We start from the raw sequence: 24,157 nt of genomic DNA, 5'->3' as shown, positions 1-24,157 counted from the left end.
CAGGGCCTTCAGAAAGTATTCAGCCCCCTTTCCTTTTCCCACATTTTGTTACGTTACAGCCGTATTCTAAAATGGATTAAATATAAACAATCTAATCAATCTACACACAATACCCCATAATGACAAAGTGAAAACAGGTTTTTAGAAATGTTTGCAAATTTCTATTTAAAAAAAATAGAAAGACCTTAAGACCCTTTGCTATTGATTATCCTTGAGATGTTTCTACAACTTGATTGGAGTCCACCTGTGGTATATTCAATTGATTGGAGATGATTTGGAAAGGCACACATCTGTCTATATAAGGTCCCATAGTTGACAGTGCATTTCAGAGCAAAAACTAAGCCATGAGGTCCAAGGAATTGTCCTTAGCACTCCGAGACAGGATTGTGTCGAGGCACAGATCTGGGGAAGGGTACCAACAAATGTCTGCAGCATTGAAGGTCCCCAAGAACACAGTGGCCTCCATCATTCTTAAATGGAAGAAGTTTGGAACCACCAAGACTCTTCCTAGACCTGACTGCCTGGTCAACTGAGCAATCGGGGGAGAAGGGCCTTGGTCAGGGAGGTGACCAAGAACCCAATGGTCACTATGAAGGAGCTCTAGAGTTCCTCTGTGGAGATGGGAGAACCTTCCAGAAGGACAACCATCTCTGTAGCACTCCACCAATCAGGCCTTTACGGTAGACTGGCCAGACAGAAGCCACTCCTCAGTAAAAGGCACATGACAGCCCGATTGGAGTTTGCCAAAAGTCACCTAAAGACTCTCAGGCCATGAGAAACAAGATTATCTGGTCTGATGAATCCAATATTGAATTCTTTGGCCTGAATGCCAAGTGTCACATCTGGAGGAAACCTGCCACCATGCTTCATCTTAGGGATGCAGCATCATGCTGTGGGAATGTTTTTCAGCAGCAGGGACTGGGAGACTAGTCAGGATCAAGGCAACGATGAACACAGTAAAGTACAGAGAGATGAAAACCTTCTCCAGAGTGCTCAGGACATCAGATTGTGGCGAAGGTTCACCTTCCAGCAGGACAATGACCCTAAGCACACAGCCAAGACAATGCAGGAGTGCCTTTGGGACAAGTATCTGAATGTCCTTGAGTGGCCCAGCCAGAGACCGAACTCGAACCCCAAAATCTCTGGAGAGACCTGAAAATAACTGTGCAGCAATGCTCCCCATCAAACCTGACAGAGCTTGAGAGGATGTGTAGAGAAGAATGGGATAAACTCCCCAATTACAGGTGTGCCAAGCTTGTAGCATCATACCAAAGAAGACTCAAGGCTGTAAATCGCTGCCAAAGGTGCTTCATCAAAGTACTGAGTAAAGGGTCTGAATACTTATGTAAATGTGATATTTCAGTTTTTTTGCTAACATTTCTAGAAACCTGTTTTTGCTTTGTCATTATGGGGTATTGTGTGTAGACTGATGAGGAATACATTTTAATGCATTTTAGAATAAGGCTGTAACGTAACAAAATGTGGAAAAAGTCAAGGGGTCTAAATACTTTCCGAAGGCTCTGTATTGTATCAGAACCCCCCGGGATGTTACATTGTAATGAATTCAAAAAGATCAAAGAAAATTAGGAGACGCTGATTCGTTCTGTAAAAATATCGATTCTAAAAGATGAAAATGAAGTATAATGACTTTCAGCTCCCATGACCATTCTCTGAATGCCTGTCACCTTCACGCTTATTATTCATTTATTGTGCAAATGGATGGATGGATAGATGGACAGATAGATGGATAAAAAGATGGATTGAAGGGCCAGTGATGAAGTGAAAAACAGCATCCATCTGTATTACCCCAGAAACAATGCAAATGTGTTTCTTCAAATGTGTCCTTCTCCTGTACAGCTGCCCAACGGAAGAGAGAGGGGTGTCAGTACTGTCCCTGGCCAGTGTAAGTGGGGTCAGGGGGTGACGGTCAGTGGAGGAAGGTGAAAGGTCACCGAGCAGTGGGTCTTGTTAAAATACCTTTTAGCCTCCTTCAGGGATGTTATGTAATGGCTCGGGGACTAGTTTGGCTTGCAGGGTGAGGGGGTGCTAGCTAGGAGAATGTACATGCACTTTGCTTGATGCATATTTATTACTCTTTTTTTATTTGGAATCAAAGTGAGTGCACAGAGGTCAAGAGGTCAATGTTTATATATTTTTTGGGGGAAGTATTATTATCATTCCGTTTTACCTAAAGAGGATGTGTCTTTAAGTATCATACTTTAACCTTCTTGAACATTTTAATGTCATTGAATGTCATGAAAGGATGGTCTTCTTTCATCTTTATCTTTAATCTCGTGATAATAACCATATTCATTTTCATATGCTTTGCTCAATAGCCTTGTATCATGAGCGATGATATCCCCCTTTTACATCACAAATCTCCATCACTCTCTCCATATCATCATTGATCACTCCACATCCCCAGTCTCTCTCTCCCTCGGTTATCTTGCTCTTCACACCTCTAACCTCCCTCCATCCTCTAGCCTCACTGTAAAATTTGTCCTTATTCCCTGCTTCAGCAGGCTAACCGTGTGCTGTACCTTTTATCAGTCTAGAGCTGTTAAATTAATAAATTGATATTGACGAGCTATCAGCCGGGGGATAAATTATTTGGGAGCAGAAGGCCTGGGTTATATGACTTTTAGTACCCAGGATTCTGTAATTATTCCCTGTGAGTATGCTAGTGCATAACCCATCCCCCCATCCATACATTCACACATTGGTCTATAAACATCCACACGTACAGTGGATTACAGGGGGCTGTGGGGAATACTGATGATCATTATTTCTGTCATATTCATCATGTCATCTTACATGGTTTAGAGTTGAATATTGTGCATTACTATTGGTATTAGCCTATCAATACACTCACAGAATACATACAGTATGTGCATCGTTGTTCATACAGTATGTGCAATATATGTATGCAAATGCAAATTGTACACCATTGAGCCCGTATTCTGCCTTAAGGGCAGAATACCTACAGAAACAAACATGTTGAAACATGGAATGTTATTCAGCAGACATTCCCGTTATAAATGCCAAATTGGAGTTGATATCTAGGAGAAAGGTGACGACTGCAGATGAGGGGGCAGTGAGCATGTCAGAGTGCCAATCATGGAAGCGCTCTCATTGCCCTCTGGCCACCACTAACCTCTTGACCCTGGCCATGGCCTAAAGGTTAAGGGTCACCAACAAGAGGATCACTGCTGGCCTGGCTGGAGAACCATCACCATAGCAACCCTGTCCCCGGGGACGAAGAAAGGGAAAGGGCACTGGACTGCTCTAACATCTACCATCTCCCCCAACCAGGGGCTCCATCACATCTGTGCTGCTTTTAGAGATTTCCACTGCCCCTATGGCACACATTGGACTAGCAGAGAGTTGTATCCTTAGGCTTACAGTAGGAAAAGTAGACACAAGGCATCTAGTAAGTGACCATTATCATGATCTATTTCCAATCAAATGAGGATTGGGAGTGACACTCTCAAGCAATCTGATACTCTCCCAGAGAGAAAGGGCTGATCTCTTGAGATTCTCATCTGACAACAAATGGACATTTGTATCTTGTTCTGTGAAGTATTGTTTTCCTTGTCTTACTAAGATGTCTTGTTATGTCACTTATATTGTATACCCAGAAAATGACATGCAAGTCTAAATACTGCGCATGTAGGATTTCAATATAGTGCGATGAATATGAGGCCCACTGAAATATTTGTTCCAAATGATCGAAACAACGTTGAAGTTTACTGGCATCTTGCGTCATCTAGAGGCGAAATATCATATTGCTCTTTACGCAGCGCGGCACAATTGGTCCTTCACCGTCTCCGCTCTCCTCACTGCTCCTCCCGCAGAAAAAAATAATTCGGTCTGCCTCAGTCTCCCGGGAGCACCGGTCGATGCCTCGTCCTACCATATGTCTGAGCCCAGCTGCCAATCAACAGGTCAACGCGACCTCGGGGAGAGAGGGAGGGTTGTTGGGAGAGATCAAACAGTGTACCTCAGGGATGACAGATGCAGATGAAAAGAAAGACAATAAAACATTGCTTCAAAGATGGCAACGGTGCACTGGGAAGCAAATTATTGTTAACAATAATGTGTAGAATAGCGCCTTGCATTCATGATGATCGATTGACTATTATGGGGCCTTTGATGCTCAGGCAGCCTGGGCTATTATTCCTACGCCATAGAGATAGGGGTTATGGTGCCAGCATAATGCTGATGTCTAATCTACCTGTTTCTATCTATTCAACAGCTTTACAAAACGTTGTTTCGACCTTTTCCAAAGTAATTGTTTGTCTATAACTATTCAAGAGTCCTCAAAATTGCGTAATTCTGTGTAGAATTCATTCTATAGTTCGTGCATAATTCAGGTACATTTAAACCTTGACAAAATTTGGGTAATGTAAATGTTGACTAATTAAAATAATCTAACAGTTTTGACATGTTTATTGAAAGCAGATGTTTATATTTTTGGCGGTGAAGTTGTGCTTCCTGTCTTATCAGTCACATCCACAGTTTGAATGTCCTTTTTGAAGCTCTGTGGAGTCAGACATCAACCAATGTTTTGTCAACATTCATCAATAATGTCTCTTGTCAATCCACAATAAATCCAGGAGTCACTACGACAGAGCAATAAAAGCAGCTTTGGAATGCTATAATGTGGCCATAACATGGCCATACGTTTTCATCATCATCATCACAGCAGGACTCATCTTCTTACCTCACTCTCAGATTTGTTAATCAGGAGCAAATCGTGGGCAGTAATCCCAGGCCCCCTGCACCCTTCCGCCTATCCTATTAGATTAAGGAGATACAGCACACAACCTAACACGCCTCCCTCTGCCGTGGCCCTACAAGCTGCGGCTACACTGACAGCCTTGGTCAACTTAAACACATAACTTGTGGCCATAATGCGTTGAATGGAGACATTCTTTGGTAAACGGAAAAATCTGATGTTGATGGACGTTCACATATTCCTAACATGTCTGGCATCTAGTTGTGTGCCGCAATGAGTTACGAAACAGCTGAAAGAATGACAATGAGAGAAATGCTTGAATGGAACATTGCATTCACCCTCAATTTGGGTGTACATCATTACTAACACTGTAACAACTTGTCAACATGTCTTTTGTGTTGAGATTTTTTTTTTATGTTTTAAAAAAGGTGGTTCAGCATACTGTAGCCCAGTGTGTGTGTGTGTGTGTGTGTGTGTGTGTGTGTGTGTGTGTGTGTGTGTGTGTGTGTGTGTGTGTGCGCTGTAATGGAAAACTGTAATTTATACAGTAATTTTAAGTATTATTAACAGTAAAAAAAAACACAAACATTTACTGCATCATACTGTAAATTATAATACATTGTGGGAAAACTGCTGTATTTTGAATGATACTGTATTTCCACCCCACAGAAAACAGTACCGTACCAGACTGCCCAAACTATTTTGACCACTAGTGGGTGCATGGGATTGTTGTTTCTGGCGTATTGACATATTTTGAGATGTGCCTTGTAAGAGAATATATTTGTTGCAGTGAGAATGCTCTAGCAATTTAACTCCTATGTGGTACAGTGCCCCATCAATTTAAATTGTATAGGGGACAGATTGGAGTGGCAGCAAGTCTTAAACCTTAAATGGTTAAGCATTTTGCCATATCTTTCTGGTCTGTTTCTCCTTTTGTCGCTGCCTGTTTGGAAACCATTTTTTAAGGCCTCTAGAAGTGCAAGTGATATAAAACACCAAATATTCATTAATATGCTGTAATGCATAAGCACTTTACCTACATTCTAAAAAGAAAAGGTTCCTGGAGTATCCTTTAGGGGTTCTTCAAATTTAAACTGTGGGGGAACCCCTATGAGTTCTTCGAAGAACCTTTGAAAACGTTTCGTCAAAGAACCCTTTTTCATGGATCCTCAAATAACCTTTTGAATAACCTTTTTGGGGGAGTTTTCAGTGCCAAGAACCCTAAGGTTCTTCTAAGAACTTTGAGGATTGTTGAACGCTTGTTGAACCCCTCATTTTTTTGAGTGTAACAGCCAACCTGCTTGCACCAATCCCATATTATTACAAACAAATACTGTGAAACACAAGCCTCTCCCCTCAATAAATGTCATTCATCCATTCATTCATTCATTCTGATTACGGTTGCATTTACTTTTACAGTATAATACAGTCAATACAATACAGTCAATACAATACAGTCACAGTACTTGCTTTGATGCCATATTTCTATTACAGTAGGTGTAATATTAAATACAGAATTGTACTTGCCACCAAGCTGCCAGTATATTACTGGCAAATTAATGGTTACCCCTTTACAGTGTGTGTGTGTTTGTGTGATAGATGCAACCTGTTCAAAGCCTTGTTTCCTGCCAGCATGCAGAAAACATATGCAACAGAAGTAAAGCCCTAAAGCTTGCGAATTGAAGAGGATTTAATACAGAGTGCAATTCATGGGAATTAAACAAATTAGTGGTCCAATTAGCTTGTCCACAATGAACAGAGAGATTTGGTGAACAAAAATTAATTAGATGGATTTGTCATCGCTCTAATAAACAGAGAAGAAAATGGGGTTTTGACATGTTTGTCCACTGTATTTTTGTCTTTTCCCATAAATAAAGACATTCTCTTTTCTTTTTAGAATGTACTCTAATCTACCTTTCAGATGTATTGCCTTATCCAAATTTCCAATAATTGGTAAGCAAAAACCGCACATGAATTGACATAAACAAGCAGTATAAAAAGTCGATCTCTGACCTAATCCACTCAACAACAAAAAACATGCTCAAGAATTGTGAATTTAAATGCCAACCTTTGGAAATTACATCTCAGTTTCCTATCGATGGAATAACTGACAGCTGATGATTGACTTTTCTTTTTTTATGATAATCTTGTTGTATTCTCCAGATATAATTATCTGACCATGCTACTGCATATTTTAACACTTTTTGCCCTTTGATAAAGAAATATGGAGCCAGTTCTCTATACATTCTCAGGCTGGTATAAAGATCAGTATTATTATATACTGTATAATATACCTTTCACATTTCCAGTTGAACTGTTGTTTCTGATTGGACTCGTCCTCTTATATCTTTTACTTGTTGTTGCCAGTGAAGACTTTGACAATGGTCCCCTTTACACGCTCATACCTGCACCTTCACTTCTCCGCGCCACCCACTCCCCCGACCCTTCTGCCACCTCCTTCCCTTTACCTCCCTCCCCCTTCCGTTCCCTACCCTCCCTTCCCCCTCACCTCACCTCCTGCAGTGTCTCCTCACCACAGGAACGGTAACAGATTACACTGTGTGATAAGCTTCCTATTTTTTGAAACTCCTTGGGATCTCTGGGATTATCCGGGTGCTTATCCCCTGAGTCGACTTTGGGAAGCCTGCTTTAGTCTCTTAGGGCACAAGATTTGGCATAACGGCATCTCTGACTAATTAGCATCTAAACTAGGCCGGGCTCACTTTTAACACCCTGAATCCACACACAACCACACATTGGAACACACAGGAACACACAACCACAAAAATACACACAGACACACAAAGGTAGAAGCACGCATGCACGTATTCAAGCATACACATGCACAGTTAATGAACTGTACCACCTGGAGTACCAAATGTCTTCTCAGAACAGTCATCTGTACAGTACTATGTCAGTACAGTCATCTGTACGGCACAATATTCTGTACATACTGTATAAGTTACTGTAAAGCAGGGGTTGGAACCAAAAAGATTTTACAATCGTTTCATTCTGAACAGAACCATTCTTTTTTGTTGTTTCATTCCACTGTTCCGACCAGCGAAGTTCTGAACCAGTGTTTATCATTCCGTTCTGTTCATTTTCTTTACATTTAGCTCTAAATGACATTTCTTCACCAATCAGTGCGGATAGAGTAGCTTGCTGTAGAGTGGGTAAGCGATTGAATCTGTACACGAAAGTCGTTTAGAGCAAATTGTATTTTGCCGTAACAGCATAGTTTAATCATAATGAAAGACAAACACACACACTGTGCTACCAGTCACAGTGTAGGGCACGAGATGCAACTGAAATGTTTGGGGTGAGGATGGAGGAAGCTTCCCTTGAAGCAATGGACATTTTGTTATCTGAATTAGGCCCACAGAATTATACCTACGGAGGAGGAACTTCTATAGAGGAACTTCAAATGTCTTTGAACTTCCAAGTTGGTTTAAAGTTGGACCAGAGCAAGCGTTAGCTAGCTAGCTTGTGTGTGCATAGCGGCACTAGAAATAAAAACACATCTTACCTTTTTGTAGTTAATAAATCCAATGTGAAGCGTGATAACTATAGCATCCTTAACTAGCATTGAAAAAGTCAACCTATTCTTCTCTAATTTAACATCTCTCCCTAATTTCTGAATTACGCTTGTACCATTGTCAGTAGGCTTCAGTAACCTATGTTTCAGAGAGGAGGGACAGGTAGCCTACACACACACACGCACACCTACTAGCAAAGATTTATAGTTGTCAGACAGACGCTGGAATACGTTTCAGAGTGAAGGCTTTACGTAGGGGCTTTGTTGGCACTTTGTTTGTTGTGTGGGACTGGACAAAATGCCCAGAATGTTAGTAACCGGTTCCCATGCTTTTAAAATAACGGTTCTGTTCCAGAACAGTATAGATCACTTTTTTTCAGTTAGCGTTCTGTTCTTCAAATCATTTTGTTAGTTTCCGGTTTTTGGTCAACCAGTTCCAACCCTTGCTGTAAAGTGCTTTATTTATAGATTTAAAATATTCTCATTCTGTGTAAGCATTTCTCATGTTTGACAGAAATCATTGACACATTGTTGGTTAGGTTTTTTTGTTTATTTATTTGAAATTGTTGAAGATATATAAAATAATGCAATATGTTCATCAATATATTTACAATTCTATTTCTTCATATACAGTACTCATCAAATACAATATACATAATATTACAGTACAAATCTGGTGTCACATTTCAAACAATAAATAGTGCAATATAGTACTTTGGTGCTTTGGTACTCTTATTTGTGCCAGCTAGCCACAGATTTCACAATCATACTCAAAACATCTCTCTCAGCCACCTGTCATACAAAGAGTAGTTCAACATCAAACATGCATCCAATTCTATGTGGTGCTATTGAACCGGAGCGTGGAGGGATGGGTGTCGTCTGACATACTGGCTAGCCCAGCTCCAGTACATCCTGGCTGAGAGGCAGGACAGAGGGTGGGCCATGGCGAGAGGGTGGGCTGGGGGGCAGCACCAGCACGGCACCCCCCTGGGCCTGTTGAGGGGGTAATAGGGTGCAAGCAGGGCATACGGGAGCTGTCCTGTCACCCTGCGGATCCTGCGGCGAGCTCGGCGGCGATGGTAGTCCCCATTGGAGAAGTCTTGGAAGTTAGCGGGGTGGATGGCCCAGAAATGGCCTTTACCATTGTCACTCCGACCAGCCTTCACAAAGCATTCGTTCAGAGACAGGTTGTGTCTGACGCTGTTCCTCCAGTTCTTATCCTATAGGACAACAATAATGTTCACATATGAGACATGAAGAATAAAGGTGATTCATGAACTAAGTGTTGTTTGTGGCCCTGGAACAGAAATGATCCAACATCATCCTTGTACTCAATTATTAGAAAACAAAAATGGCATTCCCTCATGGCTGAATCCACCGTATACATTGTACAGAGAATATTAACAATTTGTAAAGGGCCATAGTGACGATTGGTTATGGTTGTTTGAGTTGACTGACAGACGAAACCACCACGTTATCCTTGTTTAATTCCAATAATCCCATGAGGTAAACCTGTTGTTACACCTGTTAAAGAGCTAGTTTTAGTTCTTAACCCGTTGCGGCTATCAACAGAATTACCTGCAGCCTTTAGGTTACTCAGTTAGACCTTCCATGCAACAACATAATCAGCTGAGCCAGGTTCATGCATGCAGTAATTCTACCCATTACCATACCAGATCACCCTTTTTCAACAGTTCACAATGGGAATATAGTGAAAAGAGAAAACGCCAGATATACTTTTTTCACGCTCTTTATTTTAAGATGCTGTCTTTTGACTACAGTGGAGGATGTGCGTAATGAATAGTACTTTAGGTTTTTGGAAACTTTCCACACACTAGTCATTTCTTGATCAAACAGCTTTGCAAAGGTTTTTCTCATGAGCATCTAATGTTATGCAGTTAAATTGATTAGAATTACAGACTATTGCCAATGCAGGGAGCTGGCAATGTAAATTCCAATTCAATTCAGTCCGTGTTTGAAGTGAACTGAAATAGAATTTCAAGAACCAAAAACAATCTGCTTTGAAAATAAATGGCACTCTTTTCAATTCCGAATTGGAATGTATCTCCTGAATTGAAATTAAACTGATCCCAACCCTAGTTCAGACAAATATTCCACTTGGAATGAACCCTGAATTGAATCACTTGGACATACCTTGCTCTTGAAGTAGGGGTAGCTATCCATGATCCAGTGATAGATGTCACACAGCAACAGCTTCTTCTCCTCTGAAGCAAGTATGGCCATAGAGATAAGGGCGATGTAGGACTGGGTGGGCTTGTCCCGTGGACTGTCTGTAGTGGTCGCCTCTTGATCTTCTTTCACTTTGACCTCCTCCTCCTCTTCATCCTCCTCCTCTGACCCCTCTTCTCCTTCGGGCCCCTTCTCAAGGCTCCCAAGTTCGATACTTTCCCTCTCTGAGAGGATGTCAGGACTCCGCTCCTCCACTGGACTATGAGAGGTCTGCTCTGCTGGGGGACTCTTTGCCTCCTCTCTCATGCTCTTACTGTCCTTGTTGTACAGCAGGTAGTCTATGGTGAAGCGTAGTCCCAAGCGCTCCCGGCCAGTGTTGCAGCTGCTTCTGTCCTCCATGGGCCTTCTTGGACTTTTAAGGCAGTTGCTAACACTTTAAATGTAGATTACCTATTTCCACCACAATACAATCCTCAGATTCTTCACAGATGTTTTTGTTGCTCAGTTTCCCAGTGCTGGTCTATGACACTGCTGTGCATCAAGTAAGATGCCTCTCTCCAATGTACTTTGGGCTAAGTAAGTTAATGACTGCAGTCTCTTTGGTCACAAGATCAAGTTAGGACAATTAAATGGGATAGTCCCAATTTACCCTGATTGTTTGGTAACTCAACTCAATGTGATGCCAAAGCCTGTATAGGTTAAGGACAATCAAACGTGTTATACCACATTGATCTGATAGAAGAAGAAGAAAATGAAGGAAAAAAATAATTTATGCAGTGTTATTTCCTTCCTCAAATGTATCTTGTGAAAACTAGATCAGAATGGATCAGAGTTGTGATGGTACCACTATTTAAACGTCTGTAAATGTTTCCCTCACAGTGAGGGGCAATAGAGACAGGAGAAGCAGAGGTAGGGGGTCTAATCAAGGCCGATTAATTTTATTAAACCACAGCAAATCTTTGTAATTATGGGAGATTAAACACTGATTTAGTAGGACATGGTGTTCAGAGGGTGCTTCAGCAGCACCAAAAGGCATTTAAACAGCATTATCCCTACTTAAATGGGTTTGGACGGAGGATGCTCCGTATAGTGCACATTATCAGAGTTACTGTAAGAGATTCTGTTATAAAACACTTATACATTTGCCATAAATTAGGTACTACAATCAAAAGAACATCCCTACAGCATGATGCTGCCACCTCCATGCTTTACCGTAGGGATGGGGCAAGGTTTCCTCCAGAAGTGAAGCTTGGCATTCAGGCCTTGTTTTCATCAGACCAAAGAAATGGGCTGTCATGTGCCTTTTACCCGAGGAGTGGCTTCCGACCAGCCACTCTACCATAAAGGCCTGATTGGTGGAGTGCTTCTGAGATGGTTGTCCTTCTGGAAGGTTCTCCCATCTCCACAGAGGAAATCTGGAGCTCTGTCAGAGAGACATCGGGTTCTTGGTCACCTCCCTGACCAAGGCCCTTCTCCCCTGATTGCTCTGAATACTTATGTAAATAATGTATTTCTGTATTTTATTTGTTATAAATTAGCAAACCTTTCTAAAAACCTGTTTTCACTTTGTCATTAATGGGATTGATGAGGGAAAAATAATTTAATACATTTTAGAATAAGGCTGTAATGTAACAAAATGTGGACTACTTTCCAAATGCACTATACAGGCTAATGACAGAAGAGAAGCTGCATGTATGTAACTATAGACAAGTTGAGTGACGAACAGCCAACCAAAATGTTGGAAATTATAAGCAGAAACGTATCTAAATCAAACAAAAAAAATCCTGCACCCCCTGTCAAAAAATGATCTGGCATTTTCTATAGCCTGTTAACGGGTTAGGGTTGGGTGCTGGCCTATATTATTAATATTTTTTTCAGGGGGGTGCTGCAGCACCATCAGCACCCCTAATACCCACGGCTATGTGAAAAGATGTGGATTCGTTCATGCCTAAGTATAAAGGCTTAGATATGTCAGCATGTTGACACATACCCTTTCCAGAGTTAGAATATTCTACAAATACAGTGTCTTCAGAAAGTATTCATACCCCTTGACTTATTCCACATTTTGTTGTCATACAGCCTGAATTCAAAATGGATGAAAATGTATTCTCACCCATCTACACACAATCACCCATAATGACAAAGTGAAAACATGTTTTTAGAAAAATGAAATAAATAAATATGTTATTTAAATCTTCACACCCCTGAGTTAATACTTTGTAGAAACTTATTTGGTAGCAGTTACAGTTAGTTCAGGTAGATTTAAGTCAAAACAGTAACTCGGCCACTCAAGAACATTCACTGTCTTCTTGGTAAGCAACTCCAGTGTAGATTTTGGCTTTGTGTTTTAGCATACCCATAAGATGTTGCAGCCATCATTATACTTGAAAGTATGGAGAGTGGTACTCAGTAATATGTTGTATTGGATTTTTCCTAAACATAACATTTTGTATTCAGGATTTTGCTTTACCACATTTTTTGCAGTATTACTTTAGTGCCTTGTTGCAAACAGGATGCCTGCATGTTTTGTATTAATTTTATTCTATACAGGACTCCTTCTATTCCCTTCGTGTCAATTTAAAAACATATATATTATTTCACCTTTATTTAACCACGTAGGACGGTTGAGAACAAGTTCTCACAACTGTGACCTGGCCAAGATAAAGAAAAGCAGTGTGACAAAAACAACAACACAGAGTTACACATGGCACGAACAAACGTACAGTCAAAAACACAATAGAAAAATAGAAGTAAGATTAGGGAGGTAAGGCAATATATTGTCCACAGTGGCAAAATAATTACAATTTAGCATTAACACTGGAGTGATAGATGTGCAGATGATGATGTGCAAGTAGAGATACTGGGGTGCAAAAGAGCAAAAATAAACAACAATTTGTGGAATGAGGTAGTTGGGTGTGCTATTTACAGATGGGCTGTGTACAGGTGCAGTGATTGGTAAGCTGCTCTGACAGGTGATGCTTAAAGTTAGTGAGGGAGATACAAGTCTCCAGCTTCAGTGATTTTTGCAATTCGTTCCAGTCATTGGCAGCAGAGAACTGGAAGGAAAGGCGGCCAAATGAGGAGTTGGCTTTGGGGGTGACTAGAGAGATATACCTGCTGGAGTGTGTGCTACGGGTGGGTGTTGCTATGGTGACCAGTGAGCTGAGATTAGGCGGGGCTTTACCTAGAAAATACTTATATATGACCTGGAGCCAGTGGGTTTGGCGACGAATATGAAGCGAGGCCCAGCCAACGAGAGCATACAGGTCGCAGTGGTGGGTAGTATATGGGGCTTTGGTGACAAAACGGATGGCACCGTGATAATCAAATCAAATCAAAGTTTATTTGTCAAGTGCGCTGAATACAACAGGTAGACCTTACAGTGAAATGCTTACTTAAAGGCTCTAACCAATAGTGCAAAAAAGGTATTAGGTGAACAATAGGTAAGTAAAGAAATAAAACAACAGTAAAAAGACAGGCTATATACAGTAGCGAGGCTATTAAAGTAGCGAGGCTACATACAGACACCGGTTAGTCAGGCTGGTTGAGGTAGTATGTACATGTAGAGATGTTTAAAGTGACTATGCATATATGATGAACAGAGAGTAGCACTAGCATAAAAGAGGTGTTGGTGGGTGGTGGGACACAATGCAGATAGCCTGGTTAGCCAATGTGCGGGAGCACTTGTTGGTCAGCCCAATTGAGGTAGTATGTACATGAATGCATATTTAAAGTGACTATGCATATATGATAACGACAACGGACCGCAGATAGTGTCCCACAAATTGGCCATGTTTCTACAGGTGAATGGTAGACAGCACATCAGGTCTGCACCGTGTCATCTATCTACCAACAAGCTGGCACAGAGGCTTGTACAGACCATGAAACATGCCTTAAAAGCATCTCAGGGTCAAGGGACACAGCACCAATGTCTGCACAGCTTCCTGCTATCCTACAGGAACACGCCACATTCACCCACTAAGGCTTCGCTTGCATTGCTTCTCCTGAAGAGAGAGCTACACACAAGCTTTGACCTACTCAAACCGTGGGAATGCAAAGGAGACAGTACGACGTTAACAGAAGAGCCAAGTCAAACGTTGTGAACTGAGAGCAAAGGACATTGCTTTTAATTTTGGAGAAACTGTCTTAGCTAGGAACTACCTCAGAGGACCAAAGTGGGTTCCTGCTACAGTCATTGCTCAGACTGGTTCTATGTCCTACTGTACACTATCCAGCCTGCAGAGGACGTCATCTGGAAAAGGCACACATATCAGTTACTGTTGAGTAAAGCCACACTGACAGAACCACCAGAGTGGTCCAGAACTGTTACTGGGTGACACCCTGACCCAGCAGTCGTCACCTAGGGCAGTGTTTCCGAACTCCAGTCCTCGAGTACACTGAACAGTACACATTTTCGCTGTAACCCTGGACAAACTCATCAAGGGCTTGATAATGATAATGGCGCCGGAGGAGATGGCTGCCGTTATACGGTCCCCTAATCAATTGTGCTATTGTGTGTGTTTCTTTCACATTATTTGTAACTTAATTTGTACATAATGTTTCTGCCACCGTCTCTTATGACTGAAAAGAGCTTCTAGATATCAGGACAGCAATTACTCACCCTGTACTGGAAGATGATTTTTTCTTTAATGAGTCGAACGCAAAGGATTTACTTCAGACACCCGACAAGGCCCTCATCCCTGTCATTCTCAGGAGAAAGAGATAGAGATATTTGGACGTAGGTCAGGGTGCCTTGTAAGGATCTGAAGGCGAGTGGGTAATCTGCCTTTACCATCAGTCCTATTAGCCAACGTACAATCATTGGATAACAAAACAGACTAACTATGATCACGTATATACTACCAACGGGCCATTAAAAACTGTATTATCTTATGTTTCACTGAGTCGTGGCTGAACAACGACATGAATAACATGAAGCTTGCGGATTTTAAGTTGCACCGGCAAGATAGAACAGCCGCCTCTGGTTAGACAAGGGGTGGCGGTCTGAGTATATTTGTAAAAAAAAAACGCTGGTGCACAAAATCTAATAGTGTGGAAGTCTCAAGGTTTTGCTCTCCTGAGGTAGAGTATCTCGTGATAAGCTGTGGACCACACTATTTACCAAGAGAGTTTCATCTATATTCTTCGTAGGTGTCTATTTACCACCACTAACTGATGCGGGCACTAGACTGCATTCAATGAGCTGTATACGGCCATAAGCAAACAGGAAAACACTCACCCAGAGGCCGGCACTCCTAGTGGCCGGGGACTTTAATGCAGGGAAATTTTAATCCATATTACCTCATTTCTATCAGCATGTTAAATGTGCAACCAAAGGGAAAAAACTATAGTCCATCTTTACTCCACACACAGAGACACATACAAAGCTTTCCCTAGCCCTCCATTTGGCAAATCTGACCATAATTCTATCCTCCTGATTCCTGCTTACAAGCTAAAACTAAAGCAGGAAGCACCAGTGACTTGGTCAATGAAGAAGTGGTCAGATGAAGCAGATGTTAAGCTACGGGACTGTTTTGCTAGCACAGACTGGAATATGTTCCAGGGATTCTTCTGATGGCATTGAGGAGTACACCACATCAGTCACTGGCTTCATCACAGATGACGTTGTCCCCACAGTGACTGTATGTACCCCAACCAGAAGCCAAGGAATACAGGCAACATCCGCACTGAGCTAAAAGCTAGAGCTGTCGCTTTCAAGGAGCGGGACTCTAACCCGGAAGCTTAAAATAAATCCCGCTATGCCCTCAGACAAACTATCAAACAGGCAAAGCGTCAATACAGGACTAAGATCGAATCGTACTACACCAGCCTCAACGCTCGTCGGATGTTGCAGGGCTTGCAAACTATTACAGACTACAAAGGGAAGCACAGCCGCGAGCTGCCCAGTGACACGAGCCTACCAGATGATAGAAATTACTTCTACGCTCGCTTTGAGGCAAGCAACACTGATGAGAGCATCAAATGTACGGATGACAGTGTGATTACGCTCTCCGTAGCGGATGAGAGTAAAACCTTTAAACAGGTCGACATTCGCAAGACAGATTACCAGGAAGTGAAGTCTGAGCATGCGCTGACCAAGAGGCAAGTGTCTTCACTGACAACCTGTCCCTGACTAAGTCTGTAATACCAACATTTTTCAAGCAGACCGTCATAGTCCCTGTGCCCAAGAACACTAAGGTAACCTGCCCTTAATGACTACCGACCCGTAGCATTCACGTCTGTAGCCACGAAGTGCTTTGAAAGGCTGGTCATGGCTCACATCAACACCATAGTCCCAGAAACCCTAGACCCACTCCAATTTGCATACCTCCCCAACAGATCCACAGATGATGCCATCTCTATTGCACTCCACATTGCCCTTTCACACCTGTACAAAAGGAACACCTATGTGAGAATGCTGTTCATTGACTACAGCTCAGTGTTCAACACCAGGGTGCCCACAAAGCTTATCACTAAGTTAAGGACCCTGGGACTAAACACCTCCCTCTGCAACTGGATCCTGGAATTCCTGACGGGCCGCCCCCAGGTGGTAAGGGCAGGCAACAACACATCCACCATGCTGATCCTCAAAACTGGGGCCTCTCAGGGATGCATGCTCAATCCCCTCCTGTACTCCCTGTTCACTCATGACTGCATGGCCAGGCACAACTTCAACAACATCATTAAGTTTGCCGATGACACAATAGTGGTAGGCCTGATCACCAACGATGAGACAGCCTATTGGGAGGAGGTCAGAGACCTGGCCGTGGGGTGCCAGGATAACAACCTCTCCCTCAATGTAATCAAGACAAAGGAGATGATTGTGGGCTACAGGAAAAAGAGGACGGAGTGCACCCACATTCTCATCGACGGTGCTGTAGTGGAGCAGGTTGAGAGCTTCAAGTTCCTTGGTGTCCACATCACCAACAAACTGTCATGGTCCAAACACACCAAGACAGTCGTGAAGAGGGCACGACAAAACCTATTCCCCCTCAGGAGACTAAAAAGATTTGGTAGCGTCAAGTCAAGGACCAAAAGGCTTTTTGACAGCTTCTTCCCCCAAGCCATAAGACTCCTGAACTGCTGATCAAATGGCGACCCATACTATTTGCATTGCCCCCCCTCCCCTTTTACGCTGCTGTTACTCTCTGTTTATCATCTATGCATAGTCACTTTAATTCTACCTACATGTACATATTACCTCTATGACCTCAACTTACCTGTGCCCTCGCACATTGACTCTGTACCAGTACTCCCTGTATATAGCCTCTATTACTACTATTTTACTGCTGCTCTTTAATTATTTTTGTGTTAAGTAAAATAGATATCATTTAAAAAATAAAAATAAATATATATATATGTGTGCCTGCTGCTGAGAAGAGAGAGAGCGAGTAAAATGAGCCTTGGCCTCGGCTACTTTCATTTAAGTGATGAAAGTTAGAGCAGAAACAGTATAGTAAAAAGTATAGTGAAAAGAAGCCAACAAGGGAAATGTCCTCTGGGAAAAGTTTTAATATTTTAGTGGACAAAGATGAAAAGAACATTGTTGTGGCCAAATAGACTGTGTGTAAATCATTATTCAGATTTGATGCAGTCTTCTAACTTTCATTTATTTATTTTAGTATTTATTAGAAATTGTGTAGTCATTATTATTATTATTGTAAATTGTTATTATTATTATTATTATTGTAGGCCTATGTAATCATCTGAACCAGTTCTTGAAATAGCCAATGCAATAAGTATTTTCTTTCATTTTGTTGAGACATTTTTGTTGGCTAAATTACAGTACCAGTAAAAAGTTTGGACAAATCTTCTCATTCAAGGGTTTTTCTTAATTTGTATTATTTTCTACATTGTAGAATAATAGTGAAGACATCACAACTATGAAATAACACATATGGAATCATGTAGTAACCAAAAAAAGTGTTAAACAAATCTAAATATATTTGTTATTTTAGATTATTCAAAGCCACCCTTTGCCTTGATGACAGCTTTGCACACTCGTGGCTTTCTCTCAACCAGTTTAATGAAGAATGCTTTTCCAACAATCTTGAAGGAGTTCCCACATATGCTGAGCACTTGTTGGCTGCTTTTTCTTCACTCTGCAGTCCACTCTGCATTTCCAAACCATCTCAATTGGGTTAAGGATCCACCCCTTTTTTTCAATTTTGACATACCCTTTTATTCAATTTTGAGACACCCAAATCTAACTGCCTGTAGCTCAGGCCCTGATGCAAGGATATGCATTTTCTTGATAACATTTGAAAGGAAACACTTTGAAGTTTGTGGAAATGTGAAAGGAATGTAGGATAATATAACACATTAGATCTGGTAAAAGATAATACAAAGAAAAAACAACCTTTTTTGTATTGTTTTTTGCACAATCATCTTTGAAATGTAAGAAAAGGGACATATTTAATTATTCTAGCCCAGTCGCAATTTAGACTTTGGCTACTAGATGGCAGCCCTGTATGTGCAACGTTTTAGAGTGATCCAGCGAGATCTTGCGTATCTATTCAAAATGTTGTATCAATTCTGCCCAAATGTGTCTAATTGGTTTATTCATACATTTTCAAGTTCATAACTGTGCACTCTCCTCAAAAATAGCATGGTATTCTTTCACTCTAATAGCTACTGTAAATTGGACAGAGCAGTTAGATTAACAAAAATTTAAGCTTTCTGCCCATATCAGATATGTCTATGTCATGGGAATTGTTTTGTTTCTTACAACCTCATGCTAATCACATTAGCCTACATTAGCTCAACCGTCCTGCAGACGGGACACCGATCCTGAAGAAGATTTATTAAGGTCAGGTGATTGTTGAGGCCAAGTCATCTGATGCAGCACTCCATCACTCTCCATGGTCAAATAGCCCTTACACAGCTTGGAGGTGTGCTGGGTCATTGTCCTGTTGAAAAACAAATGATAGTCCCACTAAGTGCAAACCAGTTGGGATGGCGTATCGCTGAAGAATGCTATGGTATCCATGCTGGTTAAGTGTGCCTTGAATTCTAAATAAATCACTGACAGTGTCATCAGCAAGCAATCCCACACCATCACACCTTCTCCTCCATGCTTTATGGTGGGAACCTGATTAGGACTCATCAGACCAAAGGACAGATTTCCACCGTCTAATGTCCATTGCTCGTGTTTCTTGGCCCAGGAAAGTCTCTTCTTGTTATTGATGTCTTTTAGTAGTGGTTTCTTTGCAGAAATTTGACCATGAAGGCCTAATTCACGCAGTCTCCTCTGAACAGTTAATGTTGAGATGTGTCTGTTACTTGAACTCTGTGAGGTGCAATCTGAGGTGTAGTTAATTGCTCATTTCTGAGGCTGTTAACTCTAAAGAAGTTATCCTCTGCAGCAGAGGTAACTCTGTGTCTTCCGTTCAAATCAAATCAAATTTAATTGGTCACATACACATGGTTAGCAGATGTTATTGCGAGTGTAGCGAAATGCTTATATGGCGGTCCTCTGAGAGCCAGTTTCATCATAGTGCTTGATGGTTTTTGCAACTGCACTTGAAGAAACTTTCAAAGTTCTTGAAATGTTCCAGATTGACTGACCTTCATGTTTTAAAATAATGGTGTACTGTGGTTTCTCTTTGCTTATTTGAGTTGTTCTTGCCATAATGTGGACTTGGTCTTTTTCCAAATAGGGCTATCTTCTGTATACCACCCATACCTTGTCACAACACAACTGATTAGCTCAAACGCATTAAGAAGAAAGACATTCCACAAATAAACTTTTAACGAGGCACACCTGTTAATTTAAATGCATTCCAGATGACTGCGTCATGAAGCTGGTTGAGAGAATGCCAAGGGTGTGCAAAGCTGTCATCAAGGCAAAGGGTGGCTACTTTGAAGCATCTCAAATATAAAATATATTTTGATTTGTTTAATCATTTTTTGATTACTAGATGATTCCATTTGCGTTATTTCATAGTTTTGATGTCTTCACTATTATTCTACAATGTAGAAAATATAAAAAATATAGAAAATCCCTTGAATGAGTAGGGCAAAAGTCCAACCTTTTGACTGGTACTGTATGTTGAGTTGAGCACGTTCCAGATAAATGGTTGAACTGAATTCCTGTATCCTGTCTCCCGTCTCATCATTGTTGAATTGATTAAAGATGTGGTTATGAAATCTTCGAGAAATAACAATGAACAAACAACAGGCACAATTCCGATATAAAAAAAAAAATTCTCAAAGATTCAGGAATGTCACATGCACAGATCCGTACACTTGTAACAACTTAAGTATTATGAAACTTCTATTTGATCAAGTACGTCTAATCTATCAAAATACCCTTTTATCTTGACCAAATTTGACACTCTCATTGCCCCCCATACAAAACCCCTCCCTCGGTCTGCTTAGCGCTTATTTGAACTAGGACAGATTTGGAGCGGAGTCGACCCTCTCGCCTCTGTCTCTCTGGTTGTAGTTACTGTAATAGAACAAGGTGGGGCATGCAAACCGTTTTACACCAATGATGTGTATAATGTATACACTGAGTATACAAAACATTAAGAACACCTGCTCTTTCCATTAAATAGACTGACCTGGTGAATCCAGGTGAAAGCTATGATGCCTTATTGATGTCACTTGTCAAATCCACTTCAATCAGTGTTTAAATAATTGTTTTTAAGCCTTGAGACAATTGAGACATGGATTGTGTATGTGTGCCATTCAAAGTTGAAATGGGCAAGACAAAATATTTAAGTGCCTTTGAACTGGATATGGTAGTAGGTGCCTGTCTCACTGGTTTGTGTCAAGAACTGACCATCCTACCGATACTCGATTTCGGCGATATCATTTACAAAATAGCCCCCAACACTCTTCTCAACAAATTGGATGCAGTCTATCACAGTGCCATCCGTTTTGTCACCAAAGCCCCATATAATACCCACCCCTGCAACCTGTACGCTCTCGTTGGCTGGCCCTCGCTTCACACTCATCGCCAAACCCACTGGCTTCAGGTCATCTACAAGTCTCTGATAGGTAAGGCCCCGCCTTATCTCAGCTTACTGGTCACCATAGCAGCACCCACCCGTAGCACGCGCTCCAGCAGGTATATCTCTCTAGTCACCCCCAAAGCCAATTCCTCCTTTGGCCGCCTTTCCTTACAGTTCTCTGCTGCCAATGACTGGAATGAATTGCAAAAATCACTGAAGCTGGAGACTCTTACCTCCCTCACTAGCTTTAAGGACCAGCTGTCTGAGCAGCTCACAGATCACTGCACCTGTACATAGCCCATCTGTAAATAGCCCAACCAACTCCCTCATCCCCATACTGTATTTATTTATTTATCTTGCTTTTTTGCACCCCTGTATCTCTACTTGCACATTCATCTTCTGCACATCAATCACTCTAGTGTCTAATTGGTATATTGTAATTACTTCGCCACCATGGCCTATTTATTGCCTTACCTCCCTTTTCTTACCTCATTTGCACATACTGTATACAGAGTTTCTTCAACTGTATTATTGACTGTATGTTTTGTTTATTCCATGTGTAACTCTGTGTTGTTGTTTGTGTCGAACTGCTTTGCTTTATTCTTGGCCAGGTCGCAGTTGTAAATGAGAACTTTTTCTCAACTTGCCTACCTGGCTAAATAAAGGTGAAGAAAAAAAAAAGCTGCAGAGTTTTTCACACTCAACAGTTTCTCGTGAGTGCCAAAGGACATCCAGCCAACTTGCCACAACAGTGGGAAGCATTGGAGTCAACATGGAACAGCTTCCCTGTGGAACACTTTCGACACCTTGTAGAGTCCATGTCCAGACGAATTGGGGCTGTTCAAGAATGAGAGGAATGAACCACCGGTGGACTATATTGCCCTCGTCTGTCCAAGTTGAAGAACTACTACTACAGCCTGCCTACACCATCCAAGTAGCCTGAATGAGACATGTGATAAAATTTATCATTAAATAGAAATGATTCCATAATAAAAAAATACTGAAGATAATTATGTCATTGTCAAGAGGACATTCACCTCCATTTTAATTTACAATACCTTAAGCCAACACTGTTTGATTATAATATGAAGCTGATATTTCACAGAAATGGAGGTTTTGTAAGACACTGACTGTCCTGTGAATATAATTTTTGCTCAAATGTGTATGTGTGCAAGCAAACAACTTATGATAAAGCACACAGGAATGGTATTAAAGTAGGCCTACATAGAGCAGAGCTGGGACAATATATATTGTTCCAATTATCTGTTACTTATCACAGTTAATATGCAAACTTGAGGTGAAAGTCAAATCATGCAAAGATTATATATTAAAGTTTATATTATTCTTTCATTTGATTTTAAACATGGTTTTGGTTTACGATCTCTGTTCTTCAGCACAAATCAAGAAGTTTGAAAATCCAGAAATGGATTTCCAGGGGAGGGTGTGAAATCAATACAAAATAATTAACACAGGACTGCTCTTATTCATTGGACTGCATTTTTAAATCGAGAAGCATGTATAACCTCTCTTCCCATGTGACTTCAGTACACTACATCTGTGTACTGCATCTTGACTTGGCTCCCTGTGAATATTTAGATTATTGTTCAAAATAGATAAAGAGTTTATTCAATATCCAATGGTTCGTTGCATTTCCCGAAGCGGAATATTTCACTCGGACAGGAATTGATTGGGCCATGCGCTCCTCCCCATTTAACAGGTCATGCGTTCCTCTTGTTTTGAATTTGAATTATTTTCACAATGCATATCCTCTTTGATTCCATAGTATAAAACTCAGCAAACTCCAGCGTTCAGCTACTTAGTGGCTGGTTATGTTTTCTTATAAGTGAGGCCTTACATAGATGGGAGGCCTGTCTCTTAGTGTTTAAAAAAAGTTGAACTGTCACTTTAAAACAATGATGACACGCCTACTTTCAACGTACTCCTTGAAGCTCGTAGTGTGGTTGCGCTGTGATTGGAAGCAGAGAAGCGTCGAGCAGCGAGCGTCCCGTCTGCTTCTCACTGGTGAAGGACTACCTTTCGGCTCTGCCTCTCGCGGGGCTGCTGTACAAAGATGGCGGGCGAACTGGTGGAAGCGATGGTAAGCAGAGATCCGCTCGACCGGGTTGATAGGAAAGGGTTTGCGTGGGAGATGGCCGGTTAGTATGGGAAACTGTAAAGGTTTCCCATGAATAATGTATAAAAGGGTTTAACTTAGTGAAGGTTGATTAATTGGAAGTTATATTGAAACTGGTTTCTCTTCGCCGCTAAGTGCGTCTAGCTAACGTTAGCTAGCAGGGCCATGGAAAATGAATGATGAGGCCATAAAAACACTCGCCAGCAGGGAGTCAGTGCGAAATTGTATCATTCAATGTTTATGCGAGAGATTGCATTCAACATTCGGTCCATCCACTGGCACTTTGACTTGTCAATGGACGTATTTTCACTGTTGGGATAACAACAAAGCAAGTGGAGTTAACGTTAGCTTACCCACTAGCCTAGCTTCTTGTCAGACAAGGCAATTGTCAATGCCGCTGTCCACCTCTACACGCTGCAAGCCTGATACACGAGTGGTAGAAATGAACCTGAATTAATGATATTGATGTAATTAGTTTGCAAGACTTTTCTAACTACACTGAACAAAAATATAAACGCAACAAATATTAGACTGAGTTACAGTTCATATATGAAATCAGTCAATTGAAATCAATTAATAAAGCCTAATCTATGGATTTCACA

General features: G+C 41.3%; 2 protein-coding genes across 2 annotated transcripts in view; one reads left to right on the top strand and one right to left on the bottom strand.

Annotated features, from left to right (window-relative positions):
- Positions 1-9,118: 9,118 nt before the first annotated feature.
- LOC139409733 (forkhead box Q2) lies at positions 9,119-10,945 on the bottom strand. The gene is made up of 2 exons (XM_071155123.1): positions 10,428-10,945; positions 9,119-9,493 (listed from the first exon to the last, which is right to left on the bottom strand). The coding sequence occupies exons 1-2, from the start codon at positions 10,860-10,862 to the stop codon at positions 9,119-9,121; spliced, it is 810 nt and encodes a 269-aa protein (XP_071011224.1). The 5' UTR covers positions 10,863-10,945.
- A 12,442-nt stretch (positions 10,946-23,387) lies between these two features.
- LOC139409169 (protein inhibitor of activated STAT, 4a) overlaps positions 23,388-24,157 on the top strand; it is a 31,285-nt gene continuing 30,515 nt past the window's right edge. The window contains exon 1 of the mRNA XM_071153952.1: positions 23,388-23,519. Within this exon, the coding sequence (XP_071010053.1) occupies positions 23,493-23,519 (27 nt within the window). The 5' untranslated portion in view covers positions 23,388-23,492. The remainder of the gene's footprint in view (positions 23,520-24,157) is intronic.

The sequence above is a fragment of the Oncorhynchus clarkii genome, chromosome 5, assembly GCF_045791955.1.
Source record: "Oncorhynchus clarkii lewisi isolate Uvic-CL-2024 chromosome 5, UVic_Ocla_1.0, whole genome shotgun sequence".
NCBI classification, from domain to species: Eukaryota; Metazoa; Chordata; class Actinopteri; order Salmoniformes; family Salmonidae; genus Oncorhynchus; species Oncorhynchus clarkii.
Note: the sequence above shows the minus strand (reverse complement) of the source record. Positions and strands in the feature narration are given on the sequence as shown.

Coding starts and splice junctions, on each gene's coding strand:
- LOC139409733 (XM_071155123.1), bottom strand. CDS start 10,862: ATGGAGGACAGAAGCAGCTGCAACACTGGCCGGGAGCGCTTGGGACTA. Junction 9,494..10,427: donor ACCCCTACTTCAAGAGCAAG/GTATGTCCAAGT, acceptor GTTGTCCTATAG/GATAAGAACTGGAGGAACAG.